At 50.8% G+C, this 21679-nt stretch overlaps 2 protein-coding genes across 18 annotated transcripts in view; one reads left to right on the forward strand and one right to left on the reverse strand.

The window, feature by feature from the left end:
• Positions 1–3112, forward strand: part of LHX6 (LIM homeobox 6) — a 37345-nt gene extending 34233 nt beyond the window's left edge. The window contains exon 9 of the mRNA XM_035720581.2: positions 2937–3112. Coding sequence (XP_035576474.1) covers positions 2937–2965 — 29 coding nt within the window. The 3' untranslated portion in view covers positions 2966–3112. The remainder of the gene's footprint in view (positions 1–2936) is intronic.
• MORN5 (MORN repeat containing 5) overlaps positions 1–21679 on the reverse strand; it is a 57917-nt gene that overhangs the window by 31094 nt on the left and 5144 nt on the right. For 9 of the 17 annotated variants that reach the window (XR_007413112.1, XM_049114493.1, XM_049114487.1 and 6 more), the window contains exons 2-4: positions 18162–18309; positions 16431–16542; positions 13364–13495 (exon numbers count right to left, since the gene is read on the reverse strand). Coding sequence is in view for 15 of the 17 variants with exons in the window: in XM_049114493.1 (XP_048970450.1) it covers positions 13364–13495; positions 16431–16542; positions 18162–18309 (392 nt within the window). In the remaining 2 variants the exon portion in view is untranslated. Of the gene's footprint in view, positions 1–417; positions 4415–6201; positions 6285–11522; positions 11758–13363; positions 13496–16430; positions 16543–18161; positions 18310–21472; positions 21658–21679 lie in introns of those variants that run through there. The other 8 variants (XR_007413111.1, XM_049114496.1, XM_025475025.2 and 5 more) reach the window with 7 other exon arrangements.

Below are 21679 nucleotides of genomic sequence, written 5' to 3' on the forward strand. Positions count from 1 at the left end.
AGAGCAGAGCCGGTGCCTGCAGGAAGGGCGGCAATGCCCGCACCCCCTCGTCACAACTCCTGACAAGCAAGAGGCTTTGAACTTTGCTTCAAGTGCTGGTGGCCAGAGGCCAAGGCTGTGGCATGGCCAATATTGACTAAGGGATAGTTGCCCGGGCAAAGCCTAAAGGGACAAGGGACAGGAGGGGAAACTTTGGGGCCTGCTCTTGATTTTCTCTGTAAAAGAGCTGGGTGGGTGGAGGGCTCGGGGGCAGAAGGTGGTGGGGAGGTGGATTCGGCCGGGCCACTTTACCCACTGGGAACTAGAGGTGCAGGGCTCAGCACCCACAGGTCTCAAAGCCTGTCCAAATGTGAGAGGTTTGGGGAAACCAAACCGATCTTCTGTATTTCCAAAATACAGAAAGGGAAAGTGTAAAACTGAAATTAATAAATGTTATAATTAATGCATTCAGACTTAATTATTAAACTTGGAGATCAAAACAATTTCATCACACTTGAAATTAGTTTGTAGGCTTGCTTTCCTCATTTTGCAAGAATCCTCTAGCGTGCATGTGGCTCTAGAAATCACAGCCCGACTGGTGGTAGGCCGTTTACCAAGCAAAATTTTAAAAAACCTTTCAAAGTTTTAACAGCAAGAAATTTGTATTGAATATGGGATGTGCGGATGCATTTTGCTTTAATTTGTTGAGTACGACAGGGTTGAGGCCTCCAAAATCAGACCTAGGGCTGGATTAGGGCTGTGCCTGGAAGGGGTGAGTCTGAACCAGAGCATGGCCACCTGGTGTTAGGAAGCACTTGCACGTGCCAGGCGCTGAGCCCTGCACTCCGCACGCCTGATCTCACGCAATCCTTGTAAACATCTGTCAGATTCACAGCTGGTGTTGTCTCAGGTAGGAGTTTTAGGTGTTCCAGCCAGTCGGTGGCAGGGGAAGTGCCCTGAGTAATAACGCCCCTTGGGAATCTCTTAGGAAAGCCCCGTGGCGCGAGGACACGCCAGCCAGCGCTAAGCAGTTGGTATCCTGGCGCTCTTGGGAGACGGAGTCATTTCCGCTGTAGAGGTCCAAATGCACAGCTGGCGTATTAAAAAAGACATACCCCTATATATCGAGGTGCTCACGCACGGCCTGGGGGCCCACGGATTCACAGCAGCGAGCGTGGAGTGTGGGTGCCAAACCTCACGCAGCTTGTAACCCTCCTCTTCTTGCTTCCCCCACTTCTGTTTTTCAAGCACGAACAGTCGAATGTGTGTTCCCTGCACGTGTCCATGATGCCGAGGTGCTGTACACAGGCAGCTCAGGGGACTGACGTGCCAAGGCAAGGCTAAGGCCACTCAGTTCGCCTGGGCCCTGGAGCCTCTGCTCTGACCGGCCGCTGTTCCCTTCTGCCCCGGCTCTCCAGTTGGGTGTGGATGACAGACTGCAGGGGACAGGTCCGGTAGTTGGGACCTCTGTCCTCTGGCCGGCAGATGCTGAGGGCCGAATTAAGGCTTTGGCAGTGGGGCCCGCCAGGAGGGGTGTTAGGGTGGCAAGGATCTGCAGGACACACTAGCACACTAGAACCTAATCCTCAGAGGGATCTTAGAAGGTCACTGTCAGCATCCCCATTTCACAGATGGAGGTCCCGAGGCTCAGAGAGGTGAAGTCATCTGCTCAAGCTCATCCAGCCAGCAAGTGGGCCCCAGGGCAGAGCCAAGTCTATCTCTAGACCTGCAGCCCGTAGCCACTACCTGTGTCCCTGAAAGGCCTGTCCGTAACTGCCATGCCTTTAATCCTCACTGCCGGAAGGACGGCATTCAAGGCTCTCTCCCCTCCACACTGGGTCCCTATGCCTCGAATGCCGAGCTAGGACGTACTCCTACACACCTGTCAAAGCCCAGTCTGTCCAACACTGCTTGAGGGAGACATCCCTTGACTCTTCTTCCAACCCCCAACACAGGAGCCGGTCTCAGGAGCCCCACCTTGGGCACCCTCTGTCCCTACACCTCTCTCTGCTTTGTTCCTTCCATCAGCACAATCAATCCACTTCTCATCCTTGACAGCCTAGCCAGACACTACCTTTTCCGGGATAGCATCTCAACGACCCCTGGGGCATATCCATGCCCTTGTCTTGGCTCCTCCAGCATACTGTGCTTCTGGCTCCTGGCACTAGCACAGCAGAGGCACTCTCGGTGTTTTGGACAAAGAATCTCCTATTAACATAAATATCATAGGAATATAGAATTCTGCTAGACTTCTTTCCACATACTTGTTTTTGGGGTTGATGTTAATTTCTGAGCTATATTTTTTGGGGCAGGAGGTTCATTACGCGTAGACTCCCTGAAGGCCTCATGCTTCTGTCCAGAGAGCGCCTGCCCCAGATCCTGTCACTGTGTGTGCATCTGCTTCCCCTGCCCTGCACTGTGCTGGTTCGGAGGGGCAGATGTGGAGTTCGGGCCCCCAGGGAGTGGGTAAATCCTACCCCAGGATTTACCCCAGGGTAAAGCTCTAGGTGGATAAGAAATGATGAAGATGAGGAACAATGCCAATGGGTAGATAGGGAGATGGGGATCCTGCAGGCCTCCAGCCCCGTCTTGAAGTCCCCATCAGAAGTGGGATGGAGTCCCACACGGGGGTCCCTGAATGGAGCCTACTACTCTGCCTATGTCTCTGCCTCTCTCTCTCTCTGTGTCTCTCATGAATAAATAAATAAAATCTTAAAACAAACAAACAAAAAGAAGCAGCTGGGGATGCCACAGGGCGGTTTGCCACCATGAGGCCAGCTCCTCCCTTTGGGGCACGGAGTTAAGGAGTTCTCCCCCTCCCCCCACTTCAAAGACCGCCCCAGGGTGTAAGGCCTCATGGGCCTGGCATTGCTTTCTCTGTATGCCCTGTATCATCTCAATAATGCTTACCACAACCCTGTAACGGAGGTCCTATTTTCCTCCTCCGACTTTTTTAGGTGAGGAAACCCACGTTCAGAGAAGTTAAGAGACTCACTCTAGGTCATACAGACAGCAAATGGCACAGCCGGGGTCTGATGGGTCTGGCTCTAAAGGCCTGCCTGGAAACCTGCCTCTGTCTCCAGGAGGTTGAGCAGGACTTTCAGCTGACGGCCTCCAGTTCCGGAGCTGCGCTGCGGAAGGGACATGAAGCTCCTGCTCCCTGGACTCTGGCCTTGCATTCACTTCTATTGAGGGGCACAAGACGGGGACTCCTGGGGGGCTCAGTTGTTGATCGGCTGCCTTCAGCTCAGGGTGTGATCCTGGGGTTCTGGAACGGAGCCCCACATCGGGCTTCCCTCAGGGGCACCTGCTTCTCCCTCTGCCCATGTCTCTGCTTCTCTCTCTGTCTCTCATGAAGAAATAAATAAAATCTTAAAAAAAAAAAAAAAAAGGAAAAGGAGAAAAACAAACCATTGTACTGACTAGCCCGGGGTTGACTCCAGCCATGGAAGGGGAAAGCTGTGTCCTTTGGATGCTTCCAGGAGACTGCTGTGGGGTTGGGGACATATTGTTACCAGAATCTGGCGCAACAGCTGGAAGAGGAATTTCCAGGGCTCTTAGAATTGGAGTGAGGAGCGAGGGAGGCGATTTGGGCAGCCAGGGAGAGGCAGGAAGCCCCTCAGGCTGTTTTCCCAGGAGCTCAGACTTCCATCTGGGTCTGATTCCGCCCTCTGTAGGCAAAATTCTGTTGGCAGGTAAAAGTGTATTTCTCCGGGGAGAAGTTCTATAGCTTTGCCGAAGTTCTCAGAGAGATTTCAGAAAAGGCCACAGCCCATCTCTGTTCAGAGCATGGCCTCTGGTGTCAGAGAGGCCTGGATCCAAATCCTGATTCCTCCCTTCACTAGCTGCACCCATCAGCAAGCCTCAGTTTCCCCGGCTGCCAAACAGGGGCAACGATATATTCCTCAGAAGATCGGGAGGTGGTAAGTCCCTGGCACAGCAGAGGCTTTCAGTGCTCATCATTTCTCTTCCTATCCTTTTTGCTTAAAGCAGATGCCCAAGTCGGCTGGCAGGGATGTGTGATCTGTGCAGGCATCTTATTTGGCAGTCACAAGTGTGATATTATCCCTCCACAAAGCCTCCATTATGGCGCTGCTAACAATACCACAGATAAGGCAGGGATGCCCCTGCGTGCCAGCCTCCAGGTGATTATCACATTTGGGCAAATTGCCTTTTGTGTCACAGAGAGAAGACGGCAGGAGGGCCTGTGCAGGGGACTCGCTGGGCCATTTTGCCAAAACCACGAGGGAAGCATTGTGGAGAGGCAGCCCGGGTCTGCTGCGGACGGAGGCCTGGCAGGCTGTGCAGGGCCGGGCAAGTGATCCGCCCTGTGCAGGCCTCAGCTTTCTCACCTGTCGGATGAAGGCAGCCGTGGCCTCAACATCAGAGGAGTCCTGGTTTATCGGTGGCGTTGAAAGTCCTGTTCTTTGGCCCGCTTTGGAGCAAAAAATGTGGTCAGAGAACTATCCAGGGAAGAACACCTACCACTGCAATCTTACGAGGAAGGTTGCCTGGGCCTTTCTTTCTTTCACTGGTAAACTCCAGAACCCACTCGAAGGCCATCATTAGCTTTCAGGCAGCTAGACCTGGGGTCAAGTTCCAGGTCTACCGCTTACTGCCTGTGTAACTTTGGGCAAAGCATTTCTCCTCACCTCAGTTTCATCATCTGTGAAGTGGGCACAATGAAGACAGCCATTTCACAGGGCTACTGTGAGGATGAGAGGAAATGAAATAAAATCAACCATGCGAAATGCTCAGACCAGTACCTGGAAGACTTAAGCCCTCAGTAAATGCTGCTGGTCTTTATAATCCTGCTTTTCCCTCTGAAATAAAGTAACGTGCCTTTATATACCAATCGATCCATCCCTGGACTGCCACTTTAGGGGCTGCCCTGGGTTTTTTTTTTTAATTTTTTAAAAATTTTTATTTATTTATGATAGTCACACAGAGAGAGAGAGAGAGGCAGAGAGACATAGGCAGAGGGAGAAGCAGGCTCCATGCACCGGGAGCCTGATGTGGGATTCGATCCCGGGTCTCCAGGATCGCGCCCTGGGCCAAAGGCAGGCGCCAAACCGCTGCGCCACCCAGGGATCCCCTGCCCTGGGTTTATTATAAGAATACACCCTGTTTTATTTATTTAGTTCCCTTCTGTTGGACATTTGGGATATTCCCAACTTTCAAGTGTTTAATAATGCCAGAGAACTTTAGACGACCAAGTGGTCTTTCATTTCTAGATATTCACTGTGCAACTTTTCTGAAGTTGGGCAGCAAGCCGATAGGCGATGTTTGGAAGATGACCTAGGAGCTGGCCTGGCAAAGTGGAAGAACCTCTGGAGGCAGATGAGCCCAAGTGTGAATCCCAGTTCCTGCCATTTCCTGGGGGAAATCCTTTAGCCTTAGTTCTGAGTCTCAGTTTTCTCCTTTGTCAAGCAGAGATCACAGGAACCCTACCCCCCCCCCCCCCACCGTCTTAGTTGGGTATCTGGTGCATGGGAAATGCCCAGCCAATGTCAGCTGTCACCACGGAGTGAGGGGAAAGCCAGCCAGCACCTCCCAAAGACTTTGAGTCATACCGGCCAGGTCTCTCTCTGGACCCCAATTCATATTCCTTCCCCCGTTGTCCATTTAATTGAAAATATATTCAAATGAGGCTGGCGATCTTGATTTTAAATTCAGTCTGGAACCCACAGGTTCAAATGCAAAGGGGCCCTCTCTGCAAATAATCACTGGTGTGTGATATTTTTAAGAAGCCAAACCCATTGTTTCTGATTGAAGGAAAGTTGGTGCTATTTTGAAGAGCAGCACGATTAAGCGGTGGCGTTATCTCTTTAACCATTGGGAATTATACGCTGTTTGAAAGATTTGTGAGCTCTAGGACATTTGCCAGATGTGCTTGATTCGACATTTCAGACAACAAAGAGGATAATGTTGGCGGGAATCTTGACGGCATTTCTGATGATCAGGATATTCTTTGAGGATGGTACTGAGACCTTTCGGGGAAGAATTTCAGCTTTTACATAAACTAATTTGGGATGCTCACTCTCTGTCTTCCACAAAGCAAATTTAGTTCATTGTTAGTTGTATATGTTAAAATGGTTACGAGGGTTTTTTCCTTTGAATATTAATAATGTGCCTTTCATCTGAGACACTCGCATGGGGTGTCATTAATTGCAGGGAGGGAGTAAGGATTAGTGGTGCAGTTATCTTGCAAATTATTCCTACCAGTAACGTTGAGGCAAGCAACCGCTACAACGAAGAGACACACGGAGAAACTGCTAACGGGAGTCGAGTCGGGCTTATCCTTCCTGAGCAGAATGAGAGGGCTGGGCAGGAGGGTAAGGGTTAACTTCCCCGCTTCCCCACCATATTAAAGATAATTATCCCAAATATCTTCCAAAGCTCCCTTATTGGCCCACAGTATGTAAAGGACCCTTTATCAAAAAAGGTAGCGTCTCATTATGGGGACTGTAGTGCTTTTTTGTCTTAAGACTCTAAAATGGGCCTTTTCATCCATTTAGGAACATCACTGAGCTCCCTGGGGGTCAGGACCCGTGCTTCGTGGAGGGACAACCATGCATGAGGCCTGGCTCTGTGAAGGAAGGGATAGGGATGAGTAAGGAATAAACCAGGATGTGAAGCTGAAAAGAACAGAATTTGGGCAAGAGTTGGGATTATCTCTGACTCTGTCACCGGCGAATGACTAGGGCAAAGTATTGAGACCAGGTGTCCTCTTTGCAAACTGAGGGAGGCACTTGGGTTGGCAGAGAAGAGCAGAGGAGATAAGCAGGCACAGTGCTGAGCAGGGGCCTGGCAAGGATCCTCCGCAATTCATGCCTTTCTCTGCTTCCCTTCTCTGAGCTGTGGATGCTCGGGGAGTGCCCTGTGCCATTCTCTCCTGGCCTCCTGGTACATGCCCAGCACAGAGAGGTGGGAGGACTGTGACGAGGGAAAGACATCCTGGGCTGGAGGAATGTGTGAGGTGGGAACAGAGGTGTGTTTACCTGCGGAAGCTGCTAGTCTGCTTGAGCTGGAACGTGGGGTGGAAGAGACAGGACGGTGGAAGATGAACCACGGGGTGGTCTAAACGCCATAATCAAGAGCCCGCAGCGCCCAACATTTCAGTAGCATTTCGTTTCCCCAGGAGAACCCCCAAGGGGGCCGACAGCATGGCATACCCAGTCTCATTCCTCCCGTCCCACAGCCTCCCTGTCTCTCGAGCACCCATAAAACTCTCAGTGGATCCCAGGGCCTCCCTCTCTTCAGTTGTCTCCAGCCCGAGTGAGGAATCATCCAGTAACAGTCACTGAAGCCTGGACACGGACGGGCCTTGTGCCAGGTGTTGTACACACTTAATCTCATTTTTCCTAACCGCAACCCCTCCAGATTCAGTTAACTACTAGAACACCCATTTTACAGATGAGGAAACAGAGACTCCAAAAGGAGACAAGAAGCAAAACTAGCCATGGTCACACAGCCGGCCAGTGGTGGATCCAGGACCAGGCGCCAGCCAGAGGTGTGGATTCTAGATCCTGGGCTTGTAACCGCCACGCAGCCCGTCCCTCTGACCTCTCCCAGCCTCCGAAGGGAGGCAGGTCCTAATGCCATCTCTATTTTGCTTCATCTCAGCTGTATTATTGGAATTTTGCCTGCATTGACTTGCTGCCTTGTGTGGTTTTACGGTCCCAGCAGAGGCAGCTGCAGAGTGCAGGAGAATGGCCACGGGCCTTGCAAAAAGATGGGAGTGGGTTTGAGTCCAGCCTCCCCTTCACTGGGCTGTTAGACATGATGCGTGATCTAGTTCCCTAGTCTCAGGCCTCCCTGTTCCCAGTTTGCTGGATGTGTGGGGCTGTCCCAGAAGACAGAGAGAGCGCTCATGAGTGTGAGAACTTTCAGGTGGCACCAGAAATGCCTGCCACCAACAGGGAGAGGTGGGGACCTGGAATTCACGTGCCCTGCGGAGGCGCCCATACGCAAGCGGTTTCAAGCACGGGGCCAGCCAAACCAATACTGCACACATCAGATTTGGCCAGAGGGTTGTGGGCTTGAGAGCCTTGATGCTGAAGTTTTTTGAAAGCTTTTCAAAGCTTAAGTGGCTTTGAAAACTTGGGGGTGTGGAGAAGCATAATAGATTGTTTTGATTATTCGACATAAGAAGTTGTCTCTTATGTGCCAGGGACTACATTTTGTATAATTTGTTGAAGAACATGAGGGGCTTGTAGGTCCTCTGCCTGCCTGCCTGCTTTTCTTCCAGAAACACTGAATCAGCTGCATGTGGGAGGTGCAGGGGACCCAGGGGTGAATCAGACATAATTACATGGTCCCTGCCCTCAAGAAGCTGTTTGTCTAAGGAGGGAAGCTAGGCAAATAAAGGTCATTCTACAGCTATGGGCTGAATGCTTTCGAGAGGCTTACCGAGGAGGGGTGTCTAACCCAACAGCGCAGGAGAGGGAGGCGATGGGAAGAGGCGGGTTAGGGAAGGCTGTCTCAGCATTGATCTGTCAATGGTGGGTCCCAATCCTTTTGAGGGTTGTGAAATCCATTTAGTGTCTAGCAACCCGCGTTTTTAAAAAAATAGAGAATATCCTAGTATATTTTACATACAAAGAATATGCACCAACGTGTGTGTGTTTGTGTGGGTAGTGGGTTGCTTACTTTGGGCCAGGGTCCAAAGGTTTGAGACTTGTGGTCTGAGAGAATTCTTGCCTGCCCGGATCCCCAAGGCCTGGCACCCTGTCTGCACTCAAAGGCTTTTCGACGCTTGGAAGGATGAATTTAGGTTCTCACCACCACCCGGCAAGCAGGTACCAGACCAGCCTCCCCAGGTGAGAAAGGCACCTGGGTTTGTCCAGCATGCTTGCCACTCGGCAGTTTGTGGTTCAGGGGGCTAAGGTTCTCGAGTCAGGCCTAAAGGAAGCTTCTCTGCCTGGGGAGAGTGAAGCCAGTGGGAGGTGGGGGAGGAGAGGCCCGAAGGTGAACCGTGAGCCGAAGGCAACCCTCCTGCTGGTGCCCCAGCCCATGATCTCCTATAAAAAGAGTATCCCCGAGTGGCGTGCACTTCATAGTGGCAGGGGCTCAGTCCACTCTGTTTGCCCCAGGACTGCCTGGGGCACCACTGCGGGCCTGCAAAGCCAGCAGCCCTGTACCTTCAGAATGCCAACATGAAGCACTGTTTGTGGAGGCAGACCAGGGCCCTGGAGAAAATAGGAGATGGACAGAAGTCCAACTCAGTGCCCAGCAGGATGAGGTGAGTCCAAGGTAATGTGGTGACTAGGTGGCCATAAACAGAGACTCCTTTTAGTGGTTTTCAGGACACTCCACAAACTCATCTGTCCTATAATATCAGGACTAAAATACCCCGTGGCTCCCTTTACTCCTCCATTGTAGACTCTTAATGTCAGAAGGACCCTAGAAATTATCCAGCCCGACTCCCTCATTCTACAGATGAAGAGAGCAAGGGGCCCAGAGAGGTAAGGCGCCTGGCCCATGGGCAGCCAGCAGGCAGCTCGAGAGTGAGAGTGGGGCCGGGTGGGAACATGGGTCTCTGGCACACAGCACTGAGGCCTGGGGCCTTCGGATGCCCCTCTCTTGCCATCTCGCCAGCCTTCCTGTCTAGTCTCATCCTAGTCTGGCCCCTTCTTTCTGTGCAAACCAGAGAAATCTCTAAATGATGAATCCATTGCTACTCTGCCTGCCTGAAACATTTCCTTGTTCCCCCGCTGCCCTCAGGTGGAAGCTACTGCCCACCCAGGGGCCTCCTCTCCTGCTCTTCTGCACCTGACACACTGTTGTCTCATACTCCCAAACAACATGTAGCCCCTAAATGTGCACTGTTCTCCCCCATCTTATCCTTGGCACACGCTGTTCGCTCAGCCTTTTACTTTCCCCAACCCTGCTGTACTTGTCTCCTCTCCTTGAGGCTTCCCATTAGATCCCGCTCTTTCCAGGGAACCTCCCTGGCCTGCTGACCCTGCCTCCAGGTTAGGTATCCTGACCATGCTCCCTCATGGCAACTCTAATCCACTATCAGTTTCTCCTGCTCCCTGAGAGAAGATTCTATGATGCTGCCTCACCCAAAGTCAGGTCCACAGCAGCCAGTTAATAAATGTTTGTTGACCAAATAGTCAGTGTCCATCCTTCTCCCAAGCTCCTAAGAACGGCCTTCCCTTCTTACGATGCATTTTCCAAAAGGCTGTTTTTATTAGAGCAATTTTCAGGTTCACAACAAAATTGAGAGGACGAGGGGCACCTGAGTGGCTCAGTGATTGAGCATCTGCCTTTGTTATTTATTTATTTATTTATTTATTTATTTATTTATTTATAGCATCTGCCTTTGGCTCAGGTCATGATCCCAGGGTCCTGGGATCAAGCCCTGCCTCAGGCTCCCTGCATGGAGCCTGCTTCTCCCTCTGCCTGTGTCTCTGTCTCTGTGTCTCTCATGAATAAATAAAACCCTAATAAAAAATTGAGAGGGCGGTACACAGATTTTTCTGCATTGCCCCCTATGCCCATGCCTGCATGGCCTCCCCGTTATCAGCCCTCTCCACTGGAGTGCTGCATTTGCTGCAACTACACCGACACCTCATAGCCATCCAGAGTTTCCAGGCAGGCTCATTCTGGGGCAGTACATTTGATGGGTCTCCACGTCAAATACTCCACGTCAAATACTCAATCTCACGATTGAGAGTATCTCCACTGCTCTCAAACTCCCCAGTACTCTATCTGTTCATTCCAATAAAAGTTTCAATTTTATTACCAAGCATGGCTTTTGCCCCCAGGATTCTGGGAGCCACAATTTCTGATTCCTCAGTCATGACTTTTTTTTTTTCATGCCTCTGTGTCTTTGCATGTGCTGTTCCCTCTACCTGGATGCCCTTCCCCGACATGCATGCTAACAAAATCCCAAAATGCTCATTCTTTAAGACCCATCACTTCTGGTACCTTTTTCCTGACTGGCACCCTGCATCCCAGCCAGGTAATGAGGGTGTCCCCCCACCTCCCAGCTCAATCGCCCTACGGCCCTTCATCTCCCAGGCAACCCCCAGTAGGGGAGAGGGGGAGGAACTCGCCCCTTAGAGGAAAGGGGAGAGCATCTTTGTAGTCCCATGAAGGATACTTGCAGCCTATTACACAGAAAGGCACACACGTGATATCTTTATAGGACAGGGGAGCGTGTGTGGATGCTGACCCACAACAAGACAGTGGGGGCTTTGTGCCAGGGGCCCAGCTACTCTTGGCTCCAAACCTACCTTGCTGTTCTCACATTGCAGTCGGGACTGGGACCCCAGTTAGATGCTGCAAGGCACACACGCGGAGACAGAAGGGACCCACTCCTTTCTGTGTGGCTTGTTGCTCGTGTGAGTGTTATGCCAGCAAGGCTGACTCACTTCCAATTCCTGTTCCCCCCACACACCCGGCTTCTACAGGCCCCCTCTCCAGAGAACCCGCTGGGCACTGGGCCCCGCTCAGAGGTCTGGGCTGCCCCTTCGGGGCGGGGGGGGGGGTCCCTCTCTCGACCCTGTAGGCTTTCGTATCCCAGTCTCTGGTTTCCCCTCCAGGAGAGGGTGGCTAGCTGCTCCCGGCTGTTACTCCCTCTGTGTCCTCGATGTCCTCCCCTTGCTTCTTCCGTTCTCCAGTATCCCCTGATACTACATTCTCTCTGTTTTCCTGACTGGACTCTGCCTGACACAGAGACAGACAGAACTCCTGCTCACGTGGATCTTCCCGTCTGGGCGGAGAGACAGACAGCGATTCTTGACACAAAGGAGGACTTAATTGTAGCTGGGAAGGAAAGTACCAAGTGTATGAGCATGTTAATGGCCCTGGGAAGCCCTGCAGTAGCTGGAATGGGTTAGCATTATTTATAACTGTGCATCGCTTCAGTTTCCTTGATCCAGAAACTTCATAGGGAGCCTATTGACACCCAGAAGAATTAGTGCTCTACACAGTCCAGTCTGTTAACGGAAAAGCGGAAGGCTTTCAAGACAACTGCCGGGGACTTGGCGTGTGAGCATCTGCCGTGTTCCTCCAGGAGCACCAGTGGGGCAGGGCTATCTGCGCTCCCAGCCGCAGCATTGAGCCACAAGAGCAGCTGACAACTCCATTTACTCTCATGCCAGTGCCACGAGGCAACCTTCTTTTTGTGCGTGTGCTACATTTTATTTATTACTATTATTATTATTTTTATTGGAGTTCAATTTGCCAACATATAGCATAACACCCAGTGCTCATCCCACGAGGCAACCTTCTGATCACCACCAACTCACCAAGGAAATGTCCCTATAGGGAGAGGAGGCTCTCGTCGGCCAGTCTGGGCCTCCTGGCCTTTCTGGCAGTTTTTTTTTTTTCCTCTCATTTTAGAGCAGAGTTTCTTGACCAGGGTCTTTAGAAGAACCCCCTTAAGACTATGTAAAATGTGCATGCACATGCGCGTGCGTGCGTGTGTGTGTGTGTGTGCACGCGCACCTGTGGGCAGTTTTCTAGGAAGAGGGTCTGCAGTTCCCTTATTCTTTGTGGGACTGTGACTCTAGGAAAGAGAAAGTTTAGGAATCACCATGCTACAGGAAAATGTTCTCACTCTTATTTGTACATTGGCCTCCCGTGCATTTGGTTACTATAAGTTTCAGTCTGGTCAGTTTACATTCACTTACCGACAGAAGTTCTGGATCCTCCAAGGTACGCCCCTGGCTGTACCACATGCTATCACTCTCTTTCTTGACCTTTACCTGTGCTGTTTCCTCTCTGGAAAACCTCTACCCGTGCCCTGTGGTCAACTCCCAGTTTTTCTTTGGGTCTTACTTTAGCTGCCATTTCCTTCTTGAAAGCCTCTGCATTTCCAATTCTGGATGACGTACCCATTCTTTGTGCTCCCACAGCATCATTCTCACCTCCCTGGGACTCCCCATCTTTACTTCTTCCCCTACCTTCATGTAGGGCCATGTTTGTCCCCTTTCATTGCGCTTTTCCCACAATGAAATCAACCCTTTCTAGTACTTGGCTGCTACCTGTAAAAACATCAACTCCATGTGGAAGGTGGTTCGTGCCTAGCTCTGCCCAGCTTTGCTGCCCACATTGAGCAGTGTCCAGCATATAGCCAGTGTTCATTAAATACTGGCCAAAGGATAGCATGCAGAAATCTGTACTTTCATCTGTTTAGTGCCGCACTCACAGCCAACCACTAACGTCCTTTGTTTCGCTCCACGACTGTGTATAGACTCGTCAGCCATGAGAACCCCTGACTGTGAAACCTTCAGATCGGAATTTCTGTCTTTGGTCGGCAGAAGTTTCTTTCCCACCAAATGCATACGTGTGTGCACACATATGCACACACCTAAGTGTGGACGGGAGAAGAGTAAATGTGTGTCACGGGGTGTCAGAATGGACATACCTGTGTTTCTCAGAAAGCGATTCCTATAGTCCTTGACAACCCTCGTGGTCGGGTTATAGAAGCCATCTCCACAGTCGTAACAGCCCTGAGGGATCTTTCGAGGTGGGTCCATGTTGGTGAGTTGAGAGATCCCTTGAAAGGATACAGTGGATAATTAACTCATTACCAAGGCCAAATCTAATCCCAGGCTCCCGAAAGTCCTCTTTTGTCTGGTCACCCATGGGAACATCTGGTTTCCACCGTTGGACTATGGAGCAAAACCAACAGGAGCGGTGCCTCGGAGCAGCTTCCTGAATGGGGCTCTGTGAGCAGGGTCTTGGGGACTAGACCCCCACCTTCTTCCCTCATACCCATCCTCCATTTCTCGTGACACCATGACAAGGACATAGATTGTGGAGGCAGAGAGACCCCAAGGAGGCGTCACAGTCTGCCATGTGGACAGATGTGTCTGGAGGAGGGAAGGCAGGCAAGGGGCGGGCAAAGGCCAGAGGCATGAGCCCTCAGGCCTCACTCAGGAAGCCTGGCCGGGGCGGGACCAGGTGTGTATCAGGAGAAGAGCAGGAAGAAATGGGTCAGGTGGGCAGGGATCAACTTTGACTCAGCAAAATTACCGCCATGGCTGCCATTGAGTGAGTGCTTATCCTGTGCCCAGAAATTCATTACATGCTTGACTTAATTCTCACAGCAGTACTGTGGCCCCATTTACAGATGAGAAAACTGAGGCTCAGAGAGGTCAAGTAACTTGCCCCAGGTTCTCCAGCTAGGAAGCAGCGAGGCACCCAGCCACAAGAGCTCTATGTCAGGCTGCTGACCCTGGAACCATCTGCCCCATAGGCCACACTGTAGGTCATGCTGCCCTGTGTATTGTATATCTTGGAACGCTGAGACCTGAGTAATGGGTACAAGGTTGGCACAAATAACTTCTCGGGTTCTCTCCAACTTGTGTTTCCTGTAAATCCCTGTCCTCTGGACGGAGGGCTAGATGCCCACAGAGCATAGCATCCTGCTCATGGTGCAGGGTTCAGCCCTGCACACAGGGCTCAGATGCTGGTTAACAATAACCCTGTGTACACTAGTGCCCAACAGTTCCTGAGCTCTTCCTCTATGCCAAGCACTTTCCAGCCATCCTCTCCCCGGAGCCTCATGCTCGTGCCATCTGACAGATACTCAGAGAGGAGGGGGAAAGGGCAGCCTTAAGCTTCTCCCTGCCCCCGAGGCGGAGAAGTGGCTGTTGCAGGGCTCTGCCAGGTGCCCTGTGACTCGGGAAGGCCATGGATTACTTAAAGTTGCCGTTTCGGGAGTCACTGGAGGAGAAGGGCGGGTGTGGGGAAGGTCACGGCACCGTTCATGAGCCCTTGACAAAACCAGCTACCATGTGACAGCTGAGGGCCTGAGGCCAGGGGCTCTGTCTTCACCTACAGGCTTCAGTGGGCCCACGACAAATTCCAGGCCCGGTCATAACTAACCCCGGAGGAGCCATGCACAAGATTCTCGAGTGGCACCTAGACTGGCAGCTCCGTGAAGGCAGGGGCCCCTGCCTGACGCACAGTAGGTGCTCAGGAAATTAAGTGTCATTGCCTCAGCTCCCACACCCCATCTCCCCCTGCTGTGATGTCTGTACTATCCTCCCTGGGTAACTCTTTACTGAGCGCCTGCTATGTGCCAAGCAATGTGCCAGGTGCTGAGGACACACCAGTGAGTGAGACAGAGCCCCGACCCCATAGCATGGAACATGGGGGTGCTCAGGAAACAATTTAATGAACGCATGAGTGAATATATGTAAGAGGTAGAATCCACAGGACCAGGTGGTTGCTTGTACACAGGGAAGGAAGAAAGCAGGACGTGGCCCATCCAGGCGGATGGGTGACAGTCTCTGAATCCCTCATGGGAGAAGGGGCTGGTAGGGAAGGGGATGAGTTCCATGCAGGCAAGGGAAGGGATGCCAAATACAGGTGTTAGGGAAGCTGGCTGCAGGGATCTGGGGCTTGGGAATTTTGAGCTCCGTTTGGAAGCTGATGATATAAATGAAGGCTTAGAGGTGAACTGGCTTGTTTAGGGAGAGGACACAGAATGCTACCAAAGAACGCTTAAGGCCAGAGAGCTCAGGAAAACCCCCAAATCAATAACAGTGCCAGGGGGAGGAGCTGACAAAGGAGGCAAAGTGGGGAAAGGCTCACCTGGTCAACTATCTGATTCAAGGTGACACAGCCACAGTTTGAGCTCAGGTCTGCCTGACTCCAACCTGGGTGCTTTCTAGAGGTTTCTGCCCTCAGGGAGGCTGGCGTGCCCAGGCTCATCCAGCTATTGAAAGGGAACTTAGAACTCAAACCCAGACCTTCCAGCTCCAGCCTCTGTCAGCTATACAACATCATGTCATGACTTAGGGTTTATTCTTACAGCATGCAAAGTCATTTTCCTGTTTGTCATTTTGGATGTATTGACTCAGCTGCGCCAACAGCTCTGCTCTTGAGGTGCAGCTGACCATGCACGAGCCCCGGAGACACAGATGAACCCCTTCGGTGGCTGCTCTCCGAATCCAGAGTCTTGGCCCACGTCACCATCCGTGATGGAACATGATTTCTGATGCTACAGGGGACACACTGAGGAAGACCTGGGCTACCCCCCAACCCCGGGAGCTCCCCTCCCAGGAAGCAGGTCTGGACTCCCAGGCCTCGGCTTCCTCCTATACAACATGAGACCAGAAAGGCAGGCATGGCACAGGATCAACACAGAACCTCAGCCAGAGCCTGGAACCCAGGGCACATGCTCCTTCGGTGCTGCTTGATTTCCATGCTACAGCTGGTATTAGGAGTAACAAACAGCTGGGATGGGCTGTGCACCCACCGCTGGAAACACTTTCCAGCATTATCTTACTTATAACAGACTTGTGAAGTCGACGACACTATTGTCCCATTTGGCAGGAGAGAAATTGAGACACCTAGCGGTGAATGCCCTGGCTGTGGTCCCCGGGTGGTATGGAGGGGCTCTGAGGGTCACTGCAATAGGCCAAGGCCCCTTTGTTTCCCTCTCGGTCTGGTTGTGAAGGAAAGGGAGGGTGCCCGGGTACCTGCAGGCTTCAAGCCGTAGCAGATCTCGGTGTAAAACCTCCTATCATAGCTGTCACAGTAATGCCAGTGCTCCGCATCATACTGTAGCCCATCTGAGAATGTGTATGTGCCCTGGAAGACAAGGAACGTACATGCAGGTTTGAGAAGGACGGATGTCATGGCAGGAGGTGGCTTTTTCCTCTTCTCATGGCCACAGAAGAGAAGTGCTAGCTATCCTGGTTATCAGGGTGCTGATGATTAGGAGAAGTGGCTATAGTGCTGAGCTCTGTGGCTGGCACTCAAAATATGGCAACTGTCTGTGTGATGCTGGGCAGATGACCTAGCCCTTGGTTTCCTCCTTTTGTAAAACTGCATAGTCATGGTATATATTTAACAAGGTTGATTCAGTGAGGCAGTACAGGCAAAGTGTTCAGCACAGTGCCTAGCACATAGTAAACATTCAGTCATGGTTAAAAAGGTCATAGCCACTGTCACAGCCCTTTGCCCAAATATGTACATTCTGCTTCTGCTGCTCCGGAGCTGAAGGAATCCCCGGGATGTAGAGATCGCATTGGTGTGGGCATCAGGAAGTGTAGGTGGAAATTCTGATACTGTTAATTCACCGTGTGACCTTGGGTAAGTCACATCCCCTTCCGGGGGCCTGGATTCTCCAAGCTGTCAAACAAGGAATATTCCTTAACCTTTTAAAGGTGGGTACTAGTGAAACCGATGAAAGACGCAGATCTTTCCCCAGAGAGAACCGTAGTCCCAAATACACAGAAACTCTTGCATATAAAGTGAGAGGTTCTACTGCGCTCCACCCCCCCCCCATTGTATGCATGGCCCACAAATCCCAGGTGGGATTAGATGGGTTAGATGATTTGTCATGATAGTAGCAGTAGTACTGAGACCTAGCACTGAGTGCCTGCTGTATGCCAAGTACTGAGCAAAGCGCTTAAGGATATCACCCCATTTACACTCACAACCACCCTAGGAGGTGGCTGGCGCTATTGTGGTGGGCTGATTAATGGTGCCCCAAAGATATCCACATCTACCTACTGGGTCCTATAAAAATGTTAGCCTTATATGGCAAAAGGTACTTTGCAGATGTGATTAAGTGAAGGATCTTGAAACAGGAAGATCTTCTTGGATTATATGGGTCAGGCCAATATAATCACAAGGGTCCCTATAAGAGGGAAGCAAGGGGGTCAGAGTGATAGAAGACAAGAGGATGACGAAAGCAGAGGAAGGCAATGTGATGATGGAAGCAGAGTGATGCATGGCCACCAGCCAAGGAATGCAGGAAGCTTCTGGAAGATGGAAACGGTAAGGAAATGGATCTCCCCTACACCTTCTAGAAGGAATGCAGCACTGCTGCATTCCTTATTTTAGACTTCTGGCTTCCGGAACTACAAGGTAATAAATTTCTATTGTTGTAAGGCATAGCATTTGTAGTAATTTGGTATAGCAGCAATAAGAAGTACAACTATTGTCCCCAGTTCATAGGGAAAGCCATGGGCCCAAGGTCACAGTCAGTTAGTGGCACAATAGGATTCAGACTCATCATGGCCTCTCCAGGGGCCTTCTGGGTCCAGAGGAGTGGATTCCAGAGGTCTGGGAGATGAGTTGGAGGGGAGCAGAGGGAATGGAAAGAGCTGGGCCCCAGATGGAGAGGTCAGGGTCCCCCACAGTAGGGGCTCTTCCTGTCCAAGGTTTTATCGTCTGCAACCACCCCTCCTCAGGCTGATCACCTTCACAACCAGTCCCTTTTCCCAAATGGCATCATAGCGGCTCCCGCTGGGGAAGTACAGGGTTCCTTGGCCATGAAACATGCCATCCTTCATCTCCCCGACATATTTCGTTTTGGTAGGAAGGATATATTCAGCTTCGCCCTCCATCCTGCAAGGACAAAGGGAAATCATTGGGTCTTGCACGGTGGCTGGAGGATCAGCGCTGGCAGGTGCGGGAGAGCAAGTGGGAACCTCATCCTCAGAGTCCTCAGATGTTAGTGTCCCAGTAATATTCTGTTCAAAACAAAATTTTTGTTTTGTTTTCCTCAAAAACTCAAAAATGAGAGGGTCTTTGTTGTTGAAGGTGGGGGGTGGGCCACAGAGTTGTGTCTGTCTGTCTTCTCCCTCACCTAGAGGTTGTCCTGGGGTTCACACATCCCATAGCACACCCCTTGGTAGGCCCAGAGAAGGAAGGGATGTAAGCACTGTGGAGCAGAGACCAGGGCCAGGTTTCCTGGCAGTTGGTTCTGTGTCTGGCCTGTCCCCCATGACCAGCCCACCCCTTTATACCACTTACAGAGAATTTGGACAAGGATGAAATTCAGACAGGGGACATGGGTTTAAATCTTACTTGACTGTTTCCTAGATGTATCATCTTGGAGGCCTGCCTAAACCTTTTTGTTTTCCCTTTCCTTCCTTTCCCCACCCCAACAAATCTTTACCGAGCATCTACTACATATTAACACCTACCGTAAGTGCTGAGTCTGGTTTGCTGGATGCAACCAGGGTGACAATGGTGATCAAGGCCTATGCAGTCCCTGCCCTTGAGGGAGCTCACAGGCTAGTGAGGGACACAACTAAGCAATTACAGAATATGTGTTCATTGCCATGCAGGAGGAAGCAGACCCAAGAGGAGCACAGGCCAGGGACGCCCAGCTTGACCAGCCAACTGCTTACTTCGTGTGTGAAATGGCTGAGATGAAAGCCCAAGATCAAACCAGATCGTGTATAACGATTGTCCTAGTAAAGGGCCTGACACGTAGCGAGTGTCAAAGGGAATACTATCCTTCATTTCTTTTTCCTCGCATTCTTTCTCTAGGCTCCCCTGCTAGCTAGATGTCTTTTAACTTGAACTTCTTTTGGCTTTGGTTTGTACTTCTGTTGGACGCTCCACACGTTCTGCCTTGTGTTATAATTGTATACTCATATTCCCTATTGAACCAAAGCTTCTGGAAAGGAAGACCTTCGTATCTTCAGTTCTTAGAATCATGATTCTGTATGAACCGGTGCCCTGTAAACAGCTACTGTGTAAGGAATGAAGGGAACAGAAGGGGCCAGTGAAGCGACTGGAGGAATGACAGAAAATGCCACTGTTGCACACAGGCTCCAAGTAGAAGAGTGCTGAGATTGAGGCACAATTTCTGAGCCATGTATACGTGGGGTCAGGAAGCCTGAGCCAGGCCTGGCTCTGCCTCTGTGCCTGTGTGACCTTGGGCCAGCTCCTTTGCCTCTCTGAGCCTGAGTTTCTCATCTGTAAAATGGGGATAATGACAATACTCTCCCCTAAAGTTGAGATAATTGATTGAAATAATAGCTATAAAACAATAGCAGAATCCCCACAGAGAGTGAGAATTCACACACCATGTTGCGTTTATTTTACTGCGAGACAGAAGAGGAGGCAGAAGGCCTTTTCTCCTTTATGTGTTTATTTGAAATCACATCTACCATTTCTGTCTCCATCGAAACCCTTCTCTGAGATTCAACTGCATCCACTCCCTTTTACCTGTAAACTGGCTAACAGTGTTAGGACCTTCTACAGACATCCCCAGCTCACCCCAAATGAAACTCATCCTCTCTTCCGCCAAAGCAGCCCCTCCTCAGAGTTCTCAATTTCAACAAATGGTACCAGAATCATCCAGCTTCAAAGCCTAGAGTTAGGCACCAAACCTGAGACTGGAGGCAGTCTCTGAGCGAGATTGGGAGCCAATCAGTTGCCAAGTACTGGCAATGAAAAAATTTCCAAACTTCTACATCTTTCTCTTTCCTGCAGCCCCACTGCCTCCGGTTCAATCCAGGGTCCTGCTGCCTCTTACTAGGACAACTATGGTCTCTGACTTGATCTTGCCATCTCTATTCTGCTTCCCTCTCTCCTTCTTTCTTTTTCTTCCTCTCTCTTTCCTCCCCTCCCATTTTTCTTTTATTCACTCAAGGCAAAAAGCCTTCATTATAAATTAAAAGTAAGTTAAAAAGAACAAAGAGATAAAGACTCCAATCCATAGTGAGGATGTGATTACCATATCTCAAATTTTATTCATTCATTCATTCATTCATTCAGCCAACATTTACTGAGTGATCTATGCGCTATGAAGAGGGCTACAGAAATGAAATAAGTTAGATTTCCTAACGCCCAGCCTCACCAAGGACCTATCTATCAGTGGCTCCTCCCACCCACAGAATCGCGCACAGTACTCAAATCTCTCTATGCCAGAGCACAGATCCACCCTTCCAGCTCTGGCTCCCATTCTCCTTTAGACACATCCAACACTCCAGCCAAACTGAACTGCCTGCTCTTCCCCTTGTAAGTCATGCTGTTCCCTCCGCCTGGAAACATTCTTCATCTTGCATCTCTACTCACGTAAATCCTACCCAACCTGCAGGGCCTGTCTCAAATATTTTCTCCTCCAGAAAGGCTTCGAGGACTGCCCCAACTGGTTGTGTCCTTTGTAGGAGCTCAGGAGCAGGACTGCACAGTAGAAAGCACATGAGCTTTGGAGTCAGACCTGGATTTTGATACCTGATCTGCTCAGTGCCAACCAGATGACTTTGGGCAGGCTAAACAGTCACTCTGAGCCTCACTTTTCCCACCTGTGAAATGGGGATATCTATTTCGTAGGGTCGCTGTGGGGAGGGGGGAGATTCAGGCAAAGCCACTGTCTGAAGTTATTGTCTCATTTCTTTGTTTATTGGAAATACACTGACTGGACTGTAGGCTCCCTAACAGCGAGGATCATGACATTTTTCATGTTTTTATCTCCACATCTAAAACTGGCAGACAGCAAACACATGCATACATATGGAGTGAATATATCCCAGCTCTGTGCTTATTAGACATGTGTCCTTGAGCAAGTCACTTTGTTTGCCTGGATCTCATTTTCCTGAACTGTAAAATGGGGAATAGACAGTCCTACGTGAGAGGCTTGCCCTGAAGGTTAAAAGGAATAAAAAAAAAGTTTGTGAACGCGCCTGGTGCAAAGTCCTCTGCAAAGGCAAAAAGGCCTTTGTCTTTCCGCGGTCGCGGATGCTCAAGACCGTGAACCAGAGGAGGGCCTTACCTCCCGTCTACATATTCCCCGATGTACCGGCTTCCTGTGTACTCCATGGCGCCTGCCGTTGGGCTCCCGCAGTCTCAGCGCGTCCCGCCTCACTATGGCAACCGAGAGGGGCGGGGCCGAAGCGAGCCTCCGGAGGAGCCTCCGGGCACTGCGCATGCTCCGAGGCTCGCGGTTGGGCGGCGCAGTGCGCCTGCGTGGCCTGATGCG

This window comes from Canis lupus, chromosome 9 (assembly GCF_003254725.2).
Source record: "Canis lupus dingo isolate Sandy chromosome 9, ASM325472v2, whole genome shotgun sequence".
NCBI lineage: Eukaryota > Metazoa > Chordata > Mammalia > Carnivora > Canidae > Canis > Canis lupus.